This window comes from Triturus cristatus, chromosome 6 (assembly GCF_964204655.1).
Source record: "Triturus cristatus chromosome 6, aTriCri1.1, whole genome shotgun sequence".
In the NCBI taxonomy this organism is placed as follows: domain Eukaryota; kingdom Metazoa; phylum Chordata; class Amphibia; order Caudata; family Salamandridae; genus Triturus; species Triturus cristatus.
The window spans coordinates 1327474433-1327496052 of record NC_140589.1 but is presented as its reverse complement, the minus strand read 5'-3'; the positions used below and the strand labels follow the sequence as shown (position 1 = coordinate 1327496052).

At 45.3% G+C, this 21620-nt stretch overlaps 1 protein-coding gene across 2 annotated transcripts in view; it reads right to left on the bottom strand.

The window, feature by feature from the left end:
• The window catches only part of ATL2 (atlastin GTPase 2), a 653233-nt gene that overhangs the window by 340553 nt on the left and 291060 nt on the right, over positions 1 to 21620 (bottom strand). For both annotated transcript variants that reach the window (XM_085612325.1, XM_085612324.1), the window contains exon 4: positions 3761 to 3865. In XM_085612325.1, the coding sequence (XP_085468451.1) occupies positions 3761 to 3865 (105 nt within the window). The remainder of the gene's footprint in view (positions 1 to 3760; positions 3866 to 21620) is intronic.

Below are 21620 nucleotides of genomic sequence, written 5' to 3'. Positions count from 1 at the left end.
GACCTCCCAGACGACACTAGGTACATGGCAGGAACATACTCTATCTCCCCTCCAGTTTGCTCTTTCCATCGAACCTCTGGCATCCCACCTCAGGGATGAGGGGAACGTACAGGGGATACAATTTGTGATGGAAACATAAAAACAGTGCCTAGTCTGGGACAACCCGGCCCATCCCAATTGCTATAGTGAACAATTTAATAACTGATGGTATTAGAGCAGTTGGCTGGTTATAAAATTATGATGTACAAATCAGAAATTCTGAACATAAATCCTTCTCCTTGGGGAAATTAAATCCATGCAGAGTAGATTCACACTTTAGTGGACCAAGTGACATGTTGAATATCTAGCGGTGAACATTACGCCAAATGTATAAGATCTATATATAGAGAAAACTACCCATCGCTACAGACCAAAATTAGACAACTTGCATAAGTGGTCACCACTTTTCAATTCCTGGAAGGGGCACATCGAAGTGGTAAAAACAAATGTCCTGCCCAGGCTCTTCAATTCTGGTGTAGGAGAATGTTTTGGCTTATCTGCAAGCTGCAATCAATACGTTTATCTGGAGAGGTCCTAGACTACAAATCCCTACAAAGTAGCTCTACCAAATCAAATGCCAGGGAGTTTTGACCCTACCAGATTTTAAATGATATTACTTGGTAATACAATTGTGAATCATAGTGGATAGCCTAAGGAAGGGAGATATTCAATGGCCTCATATGGAACAGGAAGTTACGACAACCCTTTAGGGAGGTGGTCTGGTTATGTGAATCTCACAGTCCACACAATGCATAACTCACCAACCCCAGTAAACACTTCAGGTGTGGTGCACTTCAACCACAAGAGGGTCCCTAACCCCCTATCTGGCAACGTATACCCTGGTGTATACCAAACAGGATTTCTGCCCAGCATTAGAGCAAGGATCCTGCAATACATGGAGTCTGAGGTTGTAGGTACTTTGCAGATTTAGCTAATCGTAGAATGATTAAATCCTTTACACAATGTAGACTAGACTTCACATTACCAGAATCAGAGAGACTGCATTATACTCAGATGAAACACTGGTTTGTACATCCAGAGAATAGATTGGCTGATACAGTAGAAAAACCACCACTTGAGAAACTGCTGGCAATACATACGAGCCAGGGATGTCTTACCTTCAAATTGTATACTATATTGTTACACAATATAGCTAACTCCAAGTATGCTTATAAAGCAAATGGGGCAGATGTTGGGTACAGACGTCTAGACTAAATACTATGAGAAACTATGGGTGGTCATCCCTAAATGCTTCACATTCATTAAGATAAAATAAATCTATTATAACCTGCTCTACGCTTTGTACTCCGACCTCCCCAAAGTTCATAAAATGTTCCCAGCTGCTGGCACACTATGTTGGACACAATGTGGACACCGAGGCACTTCACCTACACTTTGTGGGAATGCCCATACATATAGTCATCTTGAAAGGAGGTAGCATACAACTTAATGAGATTGGGTTTCTACCTACCGTTTATCCAGACTGTTTTTGCAAGACCAAAGCCAGCCAGAGCTTAAATATATCACAAATAATGATAAAGCAATTGTTTGGAGCGGTTTGGGAGTGGCAAATCTAGCAATAGCCATGGTGTGGAAGAAGTAAGATTCAATTTTTCAATGGTATGGGCATCTGTGGAACAGTGTAGCAATGAAACGCCCGATAAGCAATGTTGAGAAATCATTTAAACTAGAAGGAACGTTTGTCCCCCTATAACAGAATATTTATCAATAGGCTATCTGAATACAGTCTGCCTACTGCTTTTAAAACCATAGATTTATTTTCCGATAAGTTGATACACAGATGAGCAATACAGACAAACCATTATGAGGTCTTTCAGTGGTCAGAAGGAAACAAAAAAAATGCATGAACTACTCTTCCGGATTTCTAACGAAACAGTGGAAATCCTGTTGATTGAATAAAGGAGCTTTTATGTTCATTAGTACCAAAACAAAAGTTATATGTTTAAGAGCCAAAAAGTTTCAATATTCTGAGATAGAGCATGAGAAAATAGGAATGACAGCAAGGCTGGCATACAAATAAACATTCAAATCGCTTGCAGAAAAATAAATGAAACTTACTTGAATACTGTGGCATAACCACATAGAAAAGGGAAATCTCATACGCGGCTGCTTTAGGCTTTTCTGCTCTCCAAGTCCTGACTTTACCTTTTAAATTTACTTTAACTTTTTCAGTATGCTGAAGACATGTTCCAACTTGACTGATGCCAGTGTCCGTTTGTTGGATAATTAGAACTATTATAATGAACTTTTACTTAAACCCTATCATTTTAGTTTCTTGGACATTAGCAGGGGTCACAAGAATATAATTATAGAACTGTCTGTCTGCAAGGAAGAAAGAGGGGGATATAAAGTGCATCTAGCTTCTTTAAAACTTAACTAGAACACCCATTTTGTATGCCCTAAATAAGAGATACCGCCTTTATTGAAAGTGATTTCATCTCAGTTAATGAACTCAATCTCTTATGAATATATGCAGTGCGAACCACCCTTCAACTCCTAAGAAATGAGGGCACTCTTCTCTTATGGGCTCTTAAACTTCCCAGGCAAAATATACTGCTAGTAAGACATAGCCTAATGCAATGCCTTTCAAATGCATTTCTGTCTCACTGTATCCTAGTGTTAAATCAGGCTTGAATTTAATTTACTGTAGCAATCAGTGATTTTAATTGTATTTCTTGTCTCATTGGCTTAGTCTGTGATGGACTAGAGAAAGCTCTCTTAAATGTTATCTAGCAGGAATTAAATAACACTGCTAGAGCTAGTAGCCTCTGGACAGATTTTGGCCAATTGTTTTAAGGTGTTTAAAGTGAGGCATTAGTGGTATGTGGAAGAGTCAATAATGCAGTTTAAATCTGTAGCTAATGCCCTCAATTTGGCAAAAGATGAGTACTCAAGACGATCGTTTTCAGTACAAGCCTGAACACCAAACATGTGCTTTATAGCGATTCATTTGGCTCACAGGCAAATGATTTAAACCATTTGCTTTCATTGTCTGAGCGGTAAACCTTTAAGCATCAGAGTACTTGCATTGAACATTATGAGCTAAAGACATCATGAATAGTTAATAAATCACAAAGGATATGCCAATCTTGCCAACACACCACTAAATACTAGAACTCCTCCGATTTGTATTTGCCAAGCATTACTACATGTCAGAAAAAATAACTATGTCCTCTCTTCAGAGAAATGGGAGTTCTTGTGTGTTGTGCTTCCTGTGGTTTAAGTCTGCAAATTGGGGGTTACTTTGAAAAATGTATAATTAGATCATGAATTGTAAAAATGCAATATTAACTGATTTTTAGTTTTTAGTGCTTTACTGAATTTTATTGGTATTCTTTCAACTAACTAAATTACACAGGCAAAAGCGCAAACTTGTACAACTCAACAAGGAATGGTGTTCTATTTAAAAACTCCTGGAGCCAACATGATTTGCACCACGTTACCTGTGCAAACATGTAAATGATAAATTGCAGCCATCTACATTAGTTGGAACTTGAACTGTTAGCCTTGTGTTGTAAACCTATACATCGCTCAGTCATTGGTATAGGATGCCCTTCACAACAATGCTTGAATCGGAGTTTAAAGTTAATAGTGATAAGTGGGCTGAAGAGATGAAAATACATTTGGAAAGCAAAAAAGCCAGCAACGTGAAGAATCCTAAATGACATTTTAAACTATCTAAATTAAGAACACCTTGTACCTGAACAGAGCTGGTCATGGTGCTCAGTGCAAACACTGTTGCACAGTCTTTGATTGTGGACTGGCTGTCAAATGCCCCCTGAGTGTCCATTAGCAGTACGGCAACCTAAAACATAATGAAAAGCTTTATTAACAGTTTATGATACAAAGAGAAGGGCAGATGCAAACATATTTTTCGATACAGCAATTTGGTTAATGGAACGTTATTACGCTAAAAAAAAATAAAGGTCATGTACTTCTTACACCTTATCATGCAGTTTCCACTGATAATCATAAGCACTGAATCGTCCCACCATTTTGCTTTGGAAAAGCCAGTATGTAGATTTTTATTGACTATTTTAGAATTTATTAAGCAATGTTCAATAATTTTTAAAAAGACGTCATGTTGAAATGTAAAACGTCACTATATTAGAAAATGCACAAGAAAGCGCTTTCACAAATCTTTGTTTAAAAGCACAGAGGGGCAATGTGGCTAAAAAGGTAGAAGTCCAATGAAAGTAAAACTGATACAGCTCCTTTAAGGAAGAATACTCCACCATTATCCCATGTTGGAGTCATTTTCCCCAGTAGTTTCTGATTGGAGAGTTAGTATCCTCCCTTAGGCAAACGGAATTTATTCTTCCATTTGGTCCCAAACAGAAAGTGGAAGAAAAAAAACAAAATATCCTAGCTTAACTCAAATGACTTCCTTGAACAGGACTGCTGTTTATGGGCATTCACCATGGAATCAGAATAAAGCCAAATGTATTGTGAATGCATGCAATCAATCAATCAGGGTCTGTAGAGCGCACTACTCGCCCGCGGGGGTCTCAAGGTACTGAGGAAGTGGGCAGCTCAGTTGGGGTCACTCGAAGAGCCAGGTCTTGAGGTCCTTTCTGAATTGGTCTGGCTTCATCGGAAGGGGAGTTCGTTTCAAATCTTGGCTGTGAAGTAGGAGAAGGATCTCCCCCACCCTGCTCTGGTCCTGTAGACACGGGGGAAGGTGGCTAAGGCAAGGTCAGCTGAGCGGAGGTTCCTTTTGGGGGCATAGGCGGAGATTCATTTGTTGAAATATTGGGGTCCGGTGTCGTGGAGAGCTTTGTAGGCGTGTGTGAGCAGTTTGAAGGTTGGACTTCTTTTGGTGGGGAGACAGTGGAGGTCACAGAGGTGTTGGGTGATGTGGTCATGTCGTGGGATGTCGAGTATGAGTCTGTGGCTGCGGCGTTCTGGACGGTTTGAAGTTTGCTGAGGAGTTTTTTGTTGATTCGGACGTTGAGATTTTTCTGTAGTCCAGTCTGCTGGGGATGAGTGCGAGGATGACTGTTTTCCTGGAGTCCGGGGGGATCCATTTCAACATCTTGCGAAGTATGCAGAGGGTGTTGAAGCATGAGGAGGATACGGCGTTGATCTGGCGATTCACGGTGAGTGAAGAGTTAAGTATGATGCTGAGGTTGCATGCGTGGTCAATTGGGGTGGGTGGAGATCCAAGGGTGGGGGGCCACCAGGAGATGTCCCATGTAGAGGGGGTAGAGCAGAGGATGAGGACTTCAGTTTTCGCAGCGTTTAGCTTCAGGCAGCTGTTCCTCATCCAGGTCGCTACGGCTTTCATCCCTTCTTGGAAATTGCGCCTGGTGATGTCTGGTTACTTGGTGAGGGAGGGAATGAGCTGGGTGTCATCGGCGTAGGAGACTACGTTGAGTCTGTCTTCTGACTATGGTTGCGAGGGGGGCCATGTAGACGTTAGAGAGTGTGAGGCTGAGGGAGGAACCTTGGGGTGCTCTGCATCTGATGTCGGTCGGTTCTGAGAGGAAGGGCGGAGTCTTATTCTCTGTGTTCTGCCTGAGAGGAAAGAACGTATCCAGTCTAAGCCTATGCCTCCGACACCAGCGTCGTGGAGCCTGGTGGTTAGTGTGCGGTGGGAGACTGTGCGGAAAGCTGCTGATAGATCCAGGAGGATGAGGGCTGCCGTGTGACCTTGGCCGAGAAGGGAGTGGATGTAGTCGGTAGCGGCGATGAGGGCATTCTCAGTGCTAGGACTCCTACGGATTCCAGATTGAGAGGTGTCCAGGATGCTGCTGGTTTCTATGAAGTGTGCCAACTGGGTGTTGACGGCCTTTTAGAGACTTTGGCGACGAAAGGGAGCAGAGAGATGGGTCTGAAATTCTTGAGCTCCTTTGGGTCTGTGGAGGTCTTGAGGGAGCAGTTGATAGTTCGACGTAGCTCGGGTGAGATGGCAGTGGCAGACCTGTGGAAGATGTGCGGCAGGCAGGGGTCAGTAGGTGCTCCGGAGTGAATGCTCTTCATAGTCTTTAAGGTGTCTTGTGTGGTGAGAGGGCTCAACGTCGCTGGGAGTGGGTGTTAGGACAGTGTTGTGGTCTTGGTCGAAGTTGTCAGAGCATCTTGATCAGAAAGAAGGAGCGGAGTTTGCCACAGAGTTCTTGGGAGGGAGGGAGGGACATCAGTTCCGCTGTTGGGTTAGGCGAATTCCTGTATGATGGCAATGATGTTCCTTGGAGTTTTGGGTGTTGGAAAAGATTCTGTCCTGGATGAAGTTTCTTTGTTGATCTGATGAGTTGGTGGTGTGCGGTCACGGCTGCTTTGTAGGCAGTGTGTGCATCAACTGCAATGTAGCAGCATTATAGATATCTGCTACAGGAACAGTCCTCAGTAGGATAGTTGATGGTGTTTTACCCTTAGTGGACTATGCTTGGGTTTACTTTGCAAACACTTCCTTACTGTTTGACATCAAAGAATAATTCAAGAGACAGTCTATCTGGATAAAATAGGTTTGGAAGTTGCCCAACCTCTACAGACAGACAACGGTTCACAAATAGAGACTTAGTTTTACAAATATGTTTTGTCTTATCAAGACAGAATTTGAAAACCTGCCTTACATGAAGAACATGTAAAGATCTTTCAGCTGGCATTGAATAATTATTACAAAATATTGGATTGGGTTAAACAGGAGCAGAAGGCTTGAATTCTGCTTTGTGTACAGCAATGTCAGTTTTCAAACCTCTCTGGAGCGTAGCTTATTTAGCTACAATGTCCTTTTGGCTCACTTTATCTTTAAAAAAGGTTTGTGAAAGTGTTTTTGTAACTTTAATATAGTGACTAAGTTAAAATTATAGTATTTCCAAATATTTTGCAAAACGTGCACCAAGATCCAGCTCATGGGCAGGATAAGGATAGTTCAGTGGTGTTATTTCAATGAAAATCCCATTGAAGGCGAGCAAGGATTGCAGGTAAGAAAACAAGTTACTTACCTGTAACTTTGGTTCTCCAGGATTGGTAACTTTAATTGATTCCCATGGCTTGTATCATTCCCTGTCGTCGGAATGGGAGTCTCGGTAAATAGAAAAACATAGCAGTATTTACAAAAGAGAAAAAGGCCTAGGCCTCATCTCATTTTGTAGCATATCCACCTCTTTTTGTAAAAGAGACCAAACTAAAGCAACAACCAATCAGATTAGCCTCACCCCATAGAACCTCACCGAGAGAGCCTCAGATTTTCGTAGCCGTTGTGTAACAGAGTATCCAAATTTGCTGAAGGCTGAGCTTTCCCAGAGGAGGTGGGTGGGCACATGGGTATCTATAAAAGTTACCAATACTGGAGAACCAAAGTTACATGTAAGTAACTGGTTTTCTTACTCCAGTATTGGAACTTTCATAGATTCCCATAGCTTGTATCAGAGTACTTACCAACAATGCACATTTTGTGAAATAAATACAAGCATAACCCTGTATGTATAGTCACATAAGCAATAAACAGATATGCAAAATATTAGTCAGAAAACATCATATGATACAAAATGTGCAATAGCAATAATAGGAAGGAGGGTTAGAAGGGAAAACTCACCTCTCACTGGAAGAGATTCCGGAGGACTGCTTGTACCACTGCTGTCTCGCTCCGTGTGGAAGAGTCCAAGCAGTAATGCTTCGTGAATGTATGGTCACTGCTCCATGTAGCCGCCCTGCAAATGTCCTTGATCGGCACCCCAGCGAAAAGAGCAGCAAACGAAACTGATCTTGTGGAGTGCGCCCGCACCCGCCCTTCTAGGGGCTTACCAGCCGCCTGATGGCAGTAATGGATCTCACTGGCAATCCAACATGCAACAATTTGCTTTGAAAGGGGAAGAACTTTGCGAGGTGCACCAAATGCGACAAAGAGCTGTGTAGACTTTCTGAAATCCTTGGTGTGTTGGAGATAGAATTTTAAACATCTTTGGACATCCAAGGAATGAAGAGACCTTTCCGCTGGAGTCGTAGGTCGAGGAAAAAAAGATTTTAGAATGACCGGCTCATTCAAATGAAAATCCGAAGGCACTTTGGGAATGAATTTCGGATTTGTTCTCAGAATAAGAGTGTCCTTCTTAAACTGTAAAAATGGATCCTTTATAGTGAGAGCTTGAAGTGCCAACCCTCCTGGCAGATGTTAAAGCGAGAAGGAGGGCCACTCTCCATGAAGGGAATTTAAGATCCGCTCTATGAACAGGCTCAAAAAGATGTCTCCTGAGTTGAGCAAGAACCAAATTGAGTTGCCACATGGGAGGCGGATGTCTGACCGGAGGGAAAACTCTAAATAAATAGTCCTTTTAAAAATTGACAATTCTTGCCGACCAGGGAAAAGGACCAGAAGCCGTCCTTCTGAATCTAGAGATCGCAGCAAGGTGCACTTTGATAGAAGAATGAGCAAGCCCTGACTTGGCCAGAGACAAAATGTAAGGTAAGATTTGATGAGGCGCAGAATAAAAAGGATGGATGTTCTCTCGGCGGCACCACACGCAGAAACGTTTCCACTTGGAACGATAAGTTTTATTCGTACTCTGTGCATGGGCCTGAGCTAGCACTTCCTTACATTCCTGAGGAATATCCAAGTTCTGAAATTCTTAGTGTTCAGGAGCCACACAGTCAACTGAAGTGAGCTCTGATCTGGATGCACCATTTGGCCCTGGGACATAGTCAATAGAGAGGGTATTGGCCGCAGATGATCCTGAGAGAGTAGGAGGAGCTCCGTGAGCCAAAACTGGTGGGGCCACGCTGGTGCTACTAGAATCATTGTGCATGGTTCCGCTTTGATCTTCCTGAGCAATCTTGGAATTAGGGGAATTGGCGGAAAGGCGTAGACAAATGCGCCTGACCAGGCTATCGAAAGCGCATTCCCGAATGACCCTTGATGGCGTTCCCTGCTTGCGTAAAAACTGCATTTTTTGTTCTCTGGAGTGGCGAACAGGTCTATGGACGGAGTACCCCAACGATTGAAAACCTTTGAGAGTGTTTTGAGCCAACTCCCACTCGTGACAGACCGACTTCAGACGGCTCAACGTATCTGCTGTCGTGTTGAGGGTACCCGGAAGAGGTTCCGCTGAAAGAGCGATGTGGTGATGAATCGCCCACTCCCAAATCACTTGGGCCTCTTTGGAGCGAAGCTGAGTCAGAGTTCCACCCTGTTTGTTCACACAGTGCATAGCCGTTGTGTTGTCAGTACGGACTAGGACGGTTGAATTCCGTATTCGTGGAAGGAAAGCCTGTAACGCTAACCGAATTGCCTTGAGCTCCAAAAGGTTGATGTGGAGAATGTGTTCGGGCGTCCAGTGGTTGCTCACTTGAAGGTCTTGCAAGACCGCTCCCCAGCCTTCTAGAGAGGCGTCTGTTGTAAGTATCAAAGGGGCTGGAGCAACTGTGAAAACTAGACCCCTCGAGATATTGTCCCTGATCATCCACCATCTGCCCGCCTCCTTCATAAGAGGAGTGACTTATCTAGTCGAACGATCCCTCTGCATGTCTAGTTGCTCTTGGAGCAGACGCATACGAAGTCTGCAATGCGGGAATTAATGGAATGCAAGATGAGATCGATCCTAGAAGAGATTAGTATAGGCGAACAGACAGACAGTCTTGTTTGTAAACGACGGGCAGAGGAAATTAATCTGTCCTGTCTTTCTTCTGATGGAAAAGCCTTGCAAGAAGTTGTGTCCAGAATGGCCCCGAGAAACTTGGCCGACCTGGAATGATAGAGGACTGATTTGTCTCTGTTCAGCTGAAGTCCCAGATGTTGGAAAAGTTGAACGCCACTTTTGACTGCCTTCATAGTTGCCTGAGACGATGGTGCCTTCACCAACCAGTTGTCCAGGTAAGGGAAAACTTGTGGCGATTATTTTCTGAGAAACGCTGCAACTGGTGCCAATACCTTCGTGAATATCCACGGCACGGATCTGAGTCCGAAAGGCAGGACTTTGAATTGAAAATGGCTCTTGGCTACTGTAAAGCGTAGAAACCTCCTTTGGGCTGGATGGATCGGAACATGGAAGTATGTGTCCTCGAGATCCAGAGTGGCCATGTAATGGCCATGTAATCGCCTGGGTTGAGAAGCTTCAAAATGTTCTGTAGGGATACCATCCGAAACAATAACTTTATGAGATAGGTGTTGAGCTCTCTCAGGTTTAAAATTGGACGCCACTTTTCTACTGTCTTTCAAACTAGGAAGAACCGGGAATAGAATCCTTCGCCTCGTTGGGACAGAGGCACAGGTTCTATTGCTCCTTTGAGAAGCAGTTGGTGAGCTTCTAGACGTAGAAGGTGTAGATGTTTGGATTCGGTGGCACGAGGGGCTCTGGATGGTGGAAAGTGTTGAAACTCCAGCGTGTGGCCAAACCGGATGATATTGAGGACCCACCGATCCGATTTGATGATATCCCAGTTGTGGAGGCCTTGTGATATCCTGCCCCCCACTGGTGTTACAGGGGGCGAAGGAACAGTAGACAGAGCCTGAACGCCACTATTGACGTTTAGAAGAATCTCTTCCCTGACGTCCCTGTTGTCCTCTTGATGGCTGGGGAGAGAAAGACTACGATTGGCCCTGGCGCTGAGAATACTGGGGTCTGTAAGATTGCGCTTGTTGTGAATAGGAGAAATAACGCTGCTGTTGATAACCACCTTTGTACGAAGAAAAACCTCTCCCTCTTGCACCACGGAAAGGTACTTTGCTGTAATGCAAGGTCCCAGGGGACCGTGCCGTATCTGCATCCTTTTTTGATTTCCTGCAGTGCATCGTCTACATGCTTGCCAAAATCCATCAAACGGTAGGTCTAGGATTTTATTTTGAATCTCCGGGCGAAACCAGGTGGCCCGAAGCCAACTTTGCCGTCCAAGGACTGCAGCACCAGCCAAAGCACGAAAAGCAGTGGTAGCAATGTCCATAGTGCAATCTATGATCTCTGAAGAACGCTCTCCTTCCTCCAGAATCTTCCTTGCATCAGCCTTAGATTCATCTGGTAGCTGGCCAATGTATGGAGATAAATCGCACCACATTTGGCGATCATATCTTCCCAGAATTGCTAAAGCGTTTGCTGCCCTGACAAGAAGGTTGGACATTGAAGAGAATCTTTTTCCCTCATTGTCTAGTCGCCTACCCTCCTTATCCGGTGGTGTGGTAAAGGGCGCCGACGGATTCTTCGACTTTCTTTGGGCCGCTTGAGATATGACCGAATCCGGCTTTGGTTGGCCAACCAGACAAGCAAGACCATCAGCAGGAGCCTTATATTTCTTCTCCAGCCGCGGAAGAACAGGGATGACGGTAGCTGGAGATTGCATCACCTTAATCCCCTCACTCCATACATGTTCCACAATCGGGATAGAACGGACGGACTTTCTAAAGGGTTCTTTAAAATCATAAAGAAAGCATTCCGATTGTTCAGAAGGTATGGGAAGGTCAAACCGTTTGGAAGCCCTCTCCATGAGGTTATGGAAACCTCCAATGAACGCTGGAGGAGAATCCACAGGATCCGGCGACGGTGAAGCTGGATCCGGAATGACGTAGTCGTCCCATTCCCTATCTGGATCTGGGGCTTGTCCTACACTCTGGTCATCGTCTGATGGATCGCCATGCCCCGTGACGACATTCTGGTGACGTTCTGATGGTTCCTGGTCCGAAGGTTGAGGAAGCTGAGGAACTACCATAGTCTGAGGTGGCAGTGATGGAACCTGCCCCGATTGTTGGTCAGAATGATGTGATAGAAACCTCTTATAATCCAACAACATGAGCTGCAGATCAGTAATGAGCGAAGACGGCATGGCTATCATGCCCTGCTGCAATTGTTCCTGTGGTCTTGTTTGCCGCCTGTATTGTTGCTGGTCCATAACATAGTCTTCCGAGTCTGAGTCCTGGTATTTTACTCATAATTGGAATGGACTATATGCATCCCCATAAGGACCATCCTCCTCATCTGAGAATTCCTCCTCTTCTAAAAGGAGTGCCGGAGGCAATGGTGTCACCCACCGAGGAGATGTCATTTCTGGCGTAATCTTTCTTTTAATTGAAATTTCTACCTTTTTAATTGTAGACGACGAGGTCGCCTGAGGGATCGCCGATGAAATTTTGACTGCCGACGACGATGGAATGATCGTCGACGGAACAGTCGACGAGCTCGTCGTCAATATCACTGTAGATGACAACGTCGACATTAGTTTGACGTCAACGTCATCCTTGTCGACGTAGTCATAATCGTCGTCGACATTGTAACTGGCATCACCTGTTGCTGTCGACAGAGCTGGAACCGTCAGGTGAATCTTTGATGTCGACGTACCTGAAGCTGTTGTCTTCGACGGACGGCTTTTCTTCAGTTTTCCCCTCTGGAGGTACTGAAGCTGGTTTTTTTAACCGCTTTTGTTTCCCAGATGGTGGAGGGGAAATAGAAGGCCCCTGGCTCGCCTTTTGAGAAGAAAGTACCTCAGAAACCAGTCCTTCCCTCTCCTTTGCACCTCGGTGAGGAGATTTTAAGGGACTGCGCCTGTCAGACCTATCAGAGGTCTTTTGCAAGGCCTTAGCAGGGGGGTCAGCTGAAGTTGAAGGAGAAGACCTACCCCTTTTTTGGGATCTCCTCGAAGATGTTGCAGAGGAGGTCTCATCGCTGTCACTGGATACAGTCTCTTTTCGTAACTTTAGCTTTTGTAGCCAGGTTAGTAAACGTCCCTCGCGGTCTTAAGGGTCTTTGATGAAAAGGTCCGGCAGATTTTACAGTCCGTGGCCTTGTGGTCAGGGTACAAACAATAAATGCAATCTTTATGCTTGTCCTCCACATAAAGCCTTTTCTTTGAACAAGTGGCACAAGCTTTAAATAAAGCTTAAGTTTTTTTCTCCTGGTCAGACATCCTGAAAAGAAATAGCAGTGAAAGACGAAAAATCCAGAAGTTGAAGAGAAATCCGAGTAGAGCTCATTGGAGACTCCCTTAGCACAACGTGCGGTAGAAAATCTGAGGCTCTCTCAGTGAGGTTCTATGGGGTGAGGCTAATCTGAATGGTTGTTGCTTTAGTTTGGTCTCTTTTACAAAAAGAGGTGGATATGCTACAAAATGAGATGAGGCCTAGGCCTTTCTTTCTCTTTTGTATATACTGCTATGTTATTTTTCTATTTACCGAGACTCCCATTCCGACGACGGGGAATGATAGAAGCTATTGGAATCTATGAAAGTTCCAATACTGGAGTAAGCAACTTTTCCCTCTTCATTACAGGTGTGTTTAAGGAATTCATGAAAATCTCAAGTGAGATCCCAGAACACCTTTACAAAAGCATGCTTTTCTTTCTAAATGAACACAATTTTCCCAACTTATTTTCAGATAAGAGCAAAAAATAAACAAAAGTTTTAGATATGCCATAGCGACATTTCACATTTGATCTAGAGAGTATCAACTCATTTGATATTGAGGAAGTAAGTATTGAGGCAGAGACTGCTCTCACCACCTTTGTGTCGAAGGGTTTTTAACAGAGAAAATACTCCTTCTCTTAGGACTTCCCAAGAGGATTCTTATTGAGAAAATTACAAGATCCCAACAAACACCTGAAAGAACCCACTGAAGAGTAAGGCAAAACCTTTAGTGCCAATCATTAGATGCTCAAAAGAACAGAGCATACATGCAATCAGAGGAAAGAGCAATGCTAATGCACTAGATCTGCGAAACAGTTTCACACTACAAAGTCCTGCAGGACCAAAAGAGCATAATGACCTCACACAGGCAGTAATGCTTGATGAAGATGTGCAGAGAAGCCCACATTGCTGCATGGCAGATATCCAGGACTGGAACTCTGCATTGTAACCCAGTGTTTGAAGCCTTGGCTCTGGTGGAATGAGAAGCAAACCCTCAGGGGGTTTGCTGCTTAGCCAGTGCATAGCAGATTTTAATGCAGAGGAAATGGTCAGTTTCTACAAACCCTCCACTCCTGCTCTCCAACATACCCCACGAAGAGTTGGTCTTCCACCCAGAAGTCTTTCATGCGGTCAACATAGAATGACAACACTCTTTTTGAGTCTAGTTGGTGGAGTTGCTCCTCTTCCTTAGAGGGATGGGTCAGAACATAAAAGGCAGAGAGGGTGATGGACTGGACCACATGAAAGGGAGTGACTAAGAAGCTCTAGTGCGAAAAACCAGCTTGTCTGGGAACATATTTAGGTATGGTGGCTTAAATGACAAAGAATGGAGCTCACCAACACTCTGGGAAGATGTTATTGCCACTAGGAAGACCATCTTGATGTTAAGAAGCATGAGAGGACAGTTTATTTATGGTTTAGTATAGCGCGAACTTGACCCCATAGGGTATCAGAGAGCTTCACAGTTTAGGACATGGTAACTTTTCCAGAACAGAGTTCTGTATGTCATTTAAAATATTCTAGTCCAGTTCAAAGTTGTCACAGCTACATCTTTTGATAACCGCTTTAGTACGTTTGCAGGCTGTAAGACTAGAGGAACCATGTCCTCAAGGGAAGCAAGACCCTGTAAGGACAAATTACATTAGCTCTTGGTAAAAAGAGCTTGTGTCCTTGGGCAAGAGAATGAGCGCGCCATGTTTGGATGCTCTGTAATGTTTACGGTAGGAATTTACTCATTAATAAGACCTTGATTTCTTTCTTGAATCTTGCATGGTTGGGTAGCCTTCTGATGTCTGGAGGTAGCAAGTTCCATATTCTCGGTGCGGCACCTGGGAACGCTCTGTTGTAAGTTTTTTTTTTGTGGAAAATCGGTGGTTTCAGCACTAGGTCTCTGGTGCTCCTCGATTGTCTGTTTCCCCCAGAGATCACCAATTTCTGCGCTAGGTATCTCGGTGACTTGAAGTGTAGAGCTTTGTGTGTTATGCACGCCAGTTTGAGCTGAATTCTGGCTTCATAAGGTAGCCAGTTCAGTGCTTTCAGGTGAGGAGAGAGATGGTCGAATCTTTTGACCCCGTTATGAGCCTTGTTGCTGCGTGGAGGCAGGCTTTTAGAGGTGCTGTTGCAATTTTGGGGAGCCCAGAAAGTGTTGTGCATCTGTATTCGATCCTTGAGTTTACTAATGCTTGAACTGCCATTTTGAGGTCCGCCGTTTCGATGAAAGATTTCTATTTCTTAATGAAGCTCAGGTGAAATCTTGCATTTTTAGCCAGCGTGTTAATGTGTGACCACGTGTTCAGGCTTTAATCTAGCGTTATTCCTAGAGATTTGGTTGAATCTACAATGATCCGGGTGCAATTGAGTGCGGTGATCAAACTGGTCCAATCTTGGCTAGTGGGCGGGCTTTTGGTGGGGGAAATTAGGAGGAATTTAGTTTTTTTGCGTTTAGTTTAGGCTGATTGCTTGTTAGCCATTGCATCGTCTCCCATAGAGCCTTGTTCATTGTTCTGATCTCCTCTAAGGAGGATATCTTAATGTAAATCTACGTGTCATCGGCGTACATGTAGAAAAGGATGTTGGCACAGTGGATTATTTCCGTTAGTGGTTCCCCATACAAGTTGAATAGTGACGGCGAGAGGGTTGATCCTTGTGGAACCCCTATCTGAATGGGGGATGATGTTGACAGGTTCTTATTCACCAGAAATCTTTGTGATCTTTTCCTCAAGTAGGACTTGAACCATTCAATAACATTGCCAGAAAAACCCATCCTGTTCTCCAGACGTTCAAGCAACATTTCGTGGTCAACTGTGTCGAACGTGGATGATAAATAAAGCAAGATTAACAGACATGCTTTATTTTGGTCTAGAACGAGTAATGCGTCGTCTACTATGTGCAGAATTGCCGTTTCCGTACTATGGTTTGGTCTAAATCCTGATTGGCAATCGTCTAGTAGTTGGAATTTAGATATGTGCTGACTTAGTTATTGAACACATTTTTCAATCACTTTAGCCAATAGGGGAATGTTGGATACTGGCTGAAAGTTGCTAGGTTCAGCGGGATTTTCCGTTTTTTTTTTTTATGATGGGAATGACGGGGCCCATTTTTAGACAGTCTGGGAAGGACCCTTGAGACCGGAAGGCATTGACTATCGATGTCCAGCTGGGGACGATCTCCTGGTCTATGTATGGCACAAATTTTGCAGGGAGTGGGTCGTTGAAGTGATTGTTAGGGTTAAGGGCCGATAAGGTTTTCAGGATGTCGTTCTGGTCATATAGCTCAAAAGACCAATAAGCTTCGTTTTGGGGTATTGAATGAATCTTTGGTTGAGAGGCCTCCCATGTAGAAGCTGCTGACTTAAGCTCATATTCCAGGAACGTGGCCTTGGATGTAAAGAAATTTGCGAATTCCACACAGCTAATTTGAGATTTTGTTACTTCGAGTGCGGATTTGTACGTTTTGTTTGATTGCTGTTTAACCAATTCAAATAGTTTCCTAGGTCTGTTTTTCGCATTTTCCAATTCCGTTCTTAAGAAATCTTTTTTTGCTTCAGAATATTTTTTATTGTAGGCGCTTCTGGTTTTTCTTAGCAGTTTTAGCTGTGGGGATGATGGTTGCGGTCTCCATTTCCTTTCTGCTAGTCTCAGTTTAAGTCTTTCTTCATTCAGCATGTCACTGAACCAGGTGCTTTTATCCTTTGTCCGATGTTTGTTTTAGTTCTAACTGTGCTATAGTGTCAATTATCTGTGACATCTTCGCATTTTAGTGCTCCGTGAGTTTGTTGGCGTTTGTCATATTACAGGGAGGGGGAAGATCTCTCCTGCACAATACCAGCTTCTCATTGTGGTCCTCACCCATTGTTTGGGTTTGATTGGTTGAGTGGTTCTTTTCTTTAGTACTGTGGGAATTTGGAAGGTTATGTGATGATCTGACCAGTCACAAGGCATGATTGAGGTTAAGCTCACAACTTTATCTTTGGATAAGATCCAGTCTAGCGTGGAGCTTTTTACATGCGTTGGAAGCGTGAAGGCTTGCACTAGGTTTTGGTCTGCTAGGAAGTCTTTGATGACGTTGACCTGGCTAACATTAGGATTGTTCCAGTGTAAATTGAAGTCTCTTAGGAATATGTCATTGGAGTGTGAGGAGGTGTTTGCTGTGATGATCTCAATTAAGTGGTCGATAAAAGGTTCAATCTTGCCTGGTGGGTGAATGCATGAACCTTGCATAGCTGTTCCTCGTGGTTAGTTATGGAGAGGGCGGGGTATTCGCATGAGTTAAGAGTCGGCGGGCAATGGCGTAACCATGAGCTCTGAGGGATGAATAACTGCAATACCACCTCCTATTTTCTTTAGCCTGTCTTGCCTCACAATAAAATAGTTAGGAGGCACAAGTAGATCTAAGCATGGCGAGGAAGATTCTGTGAGCCATGTTTCCGTTAGGATCGCGACTTCGATCTCCTGACTCAGGATAAGGTCAGCGATGTCTGATGCTTGTTTTACTGCTGAGCGGCAGTTGATTAGTAGCCCTGTGTTATTTTTCTGAGAATCCCGGATGGGGTCTTGCATTGGGTTGATTAGTGTTATTTGCTTCAGGTTGTTTGCATTTAATTTTCTGTCAATACGCCTGACTTCTCTGAAGGAGTCGATTGGGACTGAGCTGATTACATGTACCTTGTCCTTGTTGCAAGGGTGACGTCTCGTAGGATTGCAGTAGTACTTGCGTTTCCTCGTACGATAGGTAGCAAGGGAGTCTGAGGTCGATTAGGTCTGTTTGATAGAGACATTGGTGATGTTTTTATGTAGGGAGTACTGTCTCTTGGATATTTTGGAATTTGAAGAGTGTTCTGTGAGGCACGCAATATTTTTCAGATCCAGTATCGCTTTGAAAATGGTTTGTAGAATGTTGCTGGAATTTGGCTTCTGAGTAACTGGGATCCGATTTCGTGGGGAGGTATACTGGTTTAATAGGTTAGGAGTTGGGCTCCTGTTGTCTGGAGAGTTGAATGAATGCGGAGAGATAAATCGTGGTTGGGTGGATGTTGTAGAATAATCCCCTATGTTTGGTGGCATAGCAGACTTTCTAGATTTTCTTCCCACCATTTCTTGATGAATGTGGTGATTGGCTCCCGGCATGGACATTGACATGTTTGTTCGAGCAGGACTTTGCCATTCGTTGAGGGATGTTGATGAAGGATTCATCGTGAATGTCGGTGAAAGGCCCATTAATTCTGAGGAGTGCCTGTTCGGCTGTGTTGCGTTTGTTGTGGAAGGGTTTGACCTCTGTGGAACCGTTGTCTTCTCATGTCCCTCTCTCTGTGTAGTTTTATTGTGGTATGTAAATGCAGTTATGCAGTAACTCAAAAGGAGGACACATCAGAAAAGTAAGTACTAGATTGAGATCTCACTGAGGCATGATTAAGGTGGAAACAGGTTTTGGAGACCTTTCAAAGACAAATGAACAACAAGAGATTTGAACAGGAATGGCTAATCTGGCGACCGCAGAAAGGCGGAGATGGCATAAAGATAGCCCTGCTGGGCAAGAGAAAGAAAAGATAGAAGGACTTGAGGAAAGCGGAGTAGATATGGGGGTTAACCAGTTTTTCTGCACACCATGCCACAAACATGCCTGAAAGGCAGGTGTATGCTGTCTTGGTGGAGGGACGCCTGTTTTCCAAGATATTATTGCAGACTTTAAGCAGAAGTCCAACAGCTGTCGCTGCACACACGTGTTTCACACATGAAGGCAGAGCATTGGCAGGTTCTGCTGGAGAACCCACCCCTGCTCCTAAAGAGGCAGCCTGATCGGAGGACCGATGGCCATGCTCTACAGCTTGGGATACTGAACTCTCCAAGCCCAGTATGGAGCCACATAGATTACTTGGGCCCAGTCGTTCTTGATCTTCTTGAGAACTTTGGGCAGGAGTGGTATGGGCCGAAATGTGTACAGGAGTGCATGACCTCCACTCGAGGCAAAGAGCAGCCGAGTGAGAGGCGCCTTAGAAACTCTAGCATGCAAAACTGCTGACATTGCCCTCAGCACTGGCAAACAGATCTCACTAAAGCTCTCCCCATTGATGAGACCATGCACCACTTCCAAATGGAGACGCCATTTGTGATCAGCTAGCCATTTCGGCTGAGCTCATTCGCCCCGGCATTTAGAGAGCGCACCAAGTGTTGAACCACCAGGGATATGCCCCGATGTTCCAATCAGGTCCACAAGTGGAGGGCCTCTTGAGAATGGGTCCATGACCCCACCTAACCTGTTTGTTGCAGTACCTTCTGGTAGTGGTGTGGTCCGTGAACACTTGAACCAGCCTTCACTTGAAGGAGGGTAGAAAAGCTTTCAATGCCATCCGGATCGCCCACAGTTCCAGTAGGTTGATGTGGAGTCCAGATTCTGCCGGAGATCAGAAGCCTCTGATCTCCATCCCTCCCAAATGGACGCTTCATAACAGGAATGACGTCCGTCACTACTGCCAGATCAGATCGGATGCTCACCCAATCGCAGTTTAAGCACCACTATGGATCTTCTGCAGTTTCCTTCGAGATCTGGTCTGCAGTTTCCTTCAAGATATGGATCAAGTTTGAGATTCCCCTGATGTTGCAACCAATGGAACTTCAGGTCCCACTGCAGAGTCTGTATATGCTAGCTGGCATGTGTCACAAGCAGGATGCAAGAGACTATGAGGCACAGCAGCCTCAGAGTCAGATTCACCGAAAGCAGGATTACTGCCTTGGGTGAGCCCGCCTTCAACAGCCAGTCATCAATACAGGGGAAAACTGGTACCCCTAAACTCCACAGATGAGCTTCAACCCCTGCCATCACCTTGGTGAACACCCGAGGGGCGCTGGTAAGGCCAAAAGGGAGCATGGCAAATTGAAAGTGCTCATGGCCCACCATGAACCGCAGGGATTGCCTGTGGGCAAGCAACACGTGAACGTGGAAGTATGCAGCGTACAAGTCCAACGCTACCAACCATTCTCCTTGGTAGAGGGCAGAGAACCTGAGCAACTGGTGGACTGGCCTAACCTCAGGCTGCCCAATCTAGGGTACTGTGTCCTCTGCCTGTCAGAGGCTGGGGAGCTTGCATGCTGCGATAGCTGGACAGGTAGAGACGCGGCTGGAAGCCCCTTAAGTGGCCACTAAAGGAGTGAAAGGCGGACTGGGGTTGGTGGAAGGTCACAGAAAGGCCCAAGGACCTGGCAGTAGCTTTGCAGTCCTTGAAGCACTCCAGCACAGAGTCTACCATGCCTCCGAAAAGACAGGAGCCATCAAAGGGCATATCCATAAGGGAAGCTTGAACATGCCCTAAAATGCCAGTCGTGCTTAGCCAGGTGTGGAATCGTAAGGCCACAGACTAAGAAACCGCTCTGCTTAGAAAGTTGGTTGTATCCAGCCCATATCAGACCGTGAATTTAGCTGAATCACTCCTGTATGCCATAGCTTGGGAAGTTATGGCCCGGGCCTCTTACAGGACCATGGACAGGACCTGCACAATGGAATCCAAAGTGCATGGGAATAACAGCCAAAAATGCATGATGTGCTGATGGACCACAGTGCGAGGCTGGTGCAAGATACATTTTCTTGTCTAAGGTGTCCAGCCTCTTGGATTCCCCATCTGGTGCGGTGGTAGGGAATGCAAGAGGATTTACAAGGGAAGTGAAGGCTTGGATCACCAAGCTTTTCGGGGTAGGGTGCTGTGTGAGAAAACTAGGGTCCCTTGGAGCCGGGCAAAGGCGGCAGGAAATGGTCAAGTTCACAAGAGCTCCTGTGCACGGCTTGGACCAGGCCCAGAGCAGGAAGTCTGTAAGGGCTTCTTTAAATGGGAGAAGTGGTTCTGAGAGGGTAACTCCCGACTGAAGCAACTCTGTCAAGACATTAGTCATGACTGCCACCGATGGCAGACTAATGTCCAGGACAGTCGGCCGCACTTCACTCCACCATAGCTTAAGAGGCTCCCGTCTCGAGAGCCACAGTAGGAGAGACCATGCCAGTATCTGGGAAGGTATCCAGTCCACTGGTGTCTGCCAATTCCTCACACCAGTCCCTGTTGAGGTATAGGGACTGGTATTCTTCAGGGTCCAGTGGCTCCTGCCCCATCTTCCCCAAGTCCTAGTCCACAGGAATAAGGGTCTGGCTCCACCCTGGAGGGTATGGGTCCAGTCGGCATCTGGCAACACCCCTGGGTTCTGTGTCGCAGTAGGGGATGAGAATGTGATAGCGGCACCGTAGAGTGTTGGTGGCACCAGGAGGGTGGACATCAGGACCTGCATCTGGGAAGGTGGAGGTGGTACAACCGGAGACTATCGGGATCCAAGATGCCAGGGGTGGACCCACCAGCGGGGAGGGGGGTCCCTCCCAAACCCAGGGGCCCGAAGGCACTCCAGCAGGGATGGACTGCATAAATAAGAGGTGCATCCCCTCAAAATCGTTTGAGTTAGGAAAGGTTCGCACTGGCTCCTGTAACCTCAGGGAGGTGCAGAGGCAGTCCAGGTGCAGGCTCAACCACGGAGCCAGGCCTCGAAAGACTACACTCTCACGGCGTATGACTTTGACGGACCGCGAAATGCCAAAGACCTCTCTGACTTCTTATACTTCTTGTGGAACTTACTAGAAGTGGGATGACTGACTGACGAAGATCAATGGCTCTGGGATTGATTCCCAGACTGTCCGCTCGACCGGGATAACGTTGAGAGGCAAGTAGCTTGAGGGATCACTCTCGCAAGGCATTGGGGTGCATGGCACAT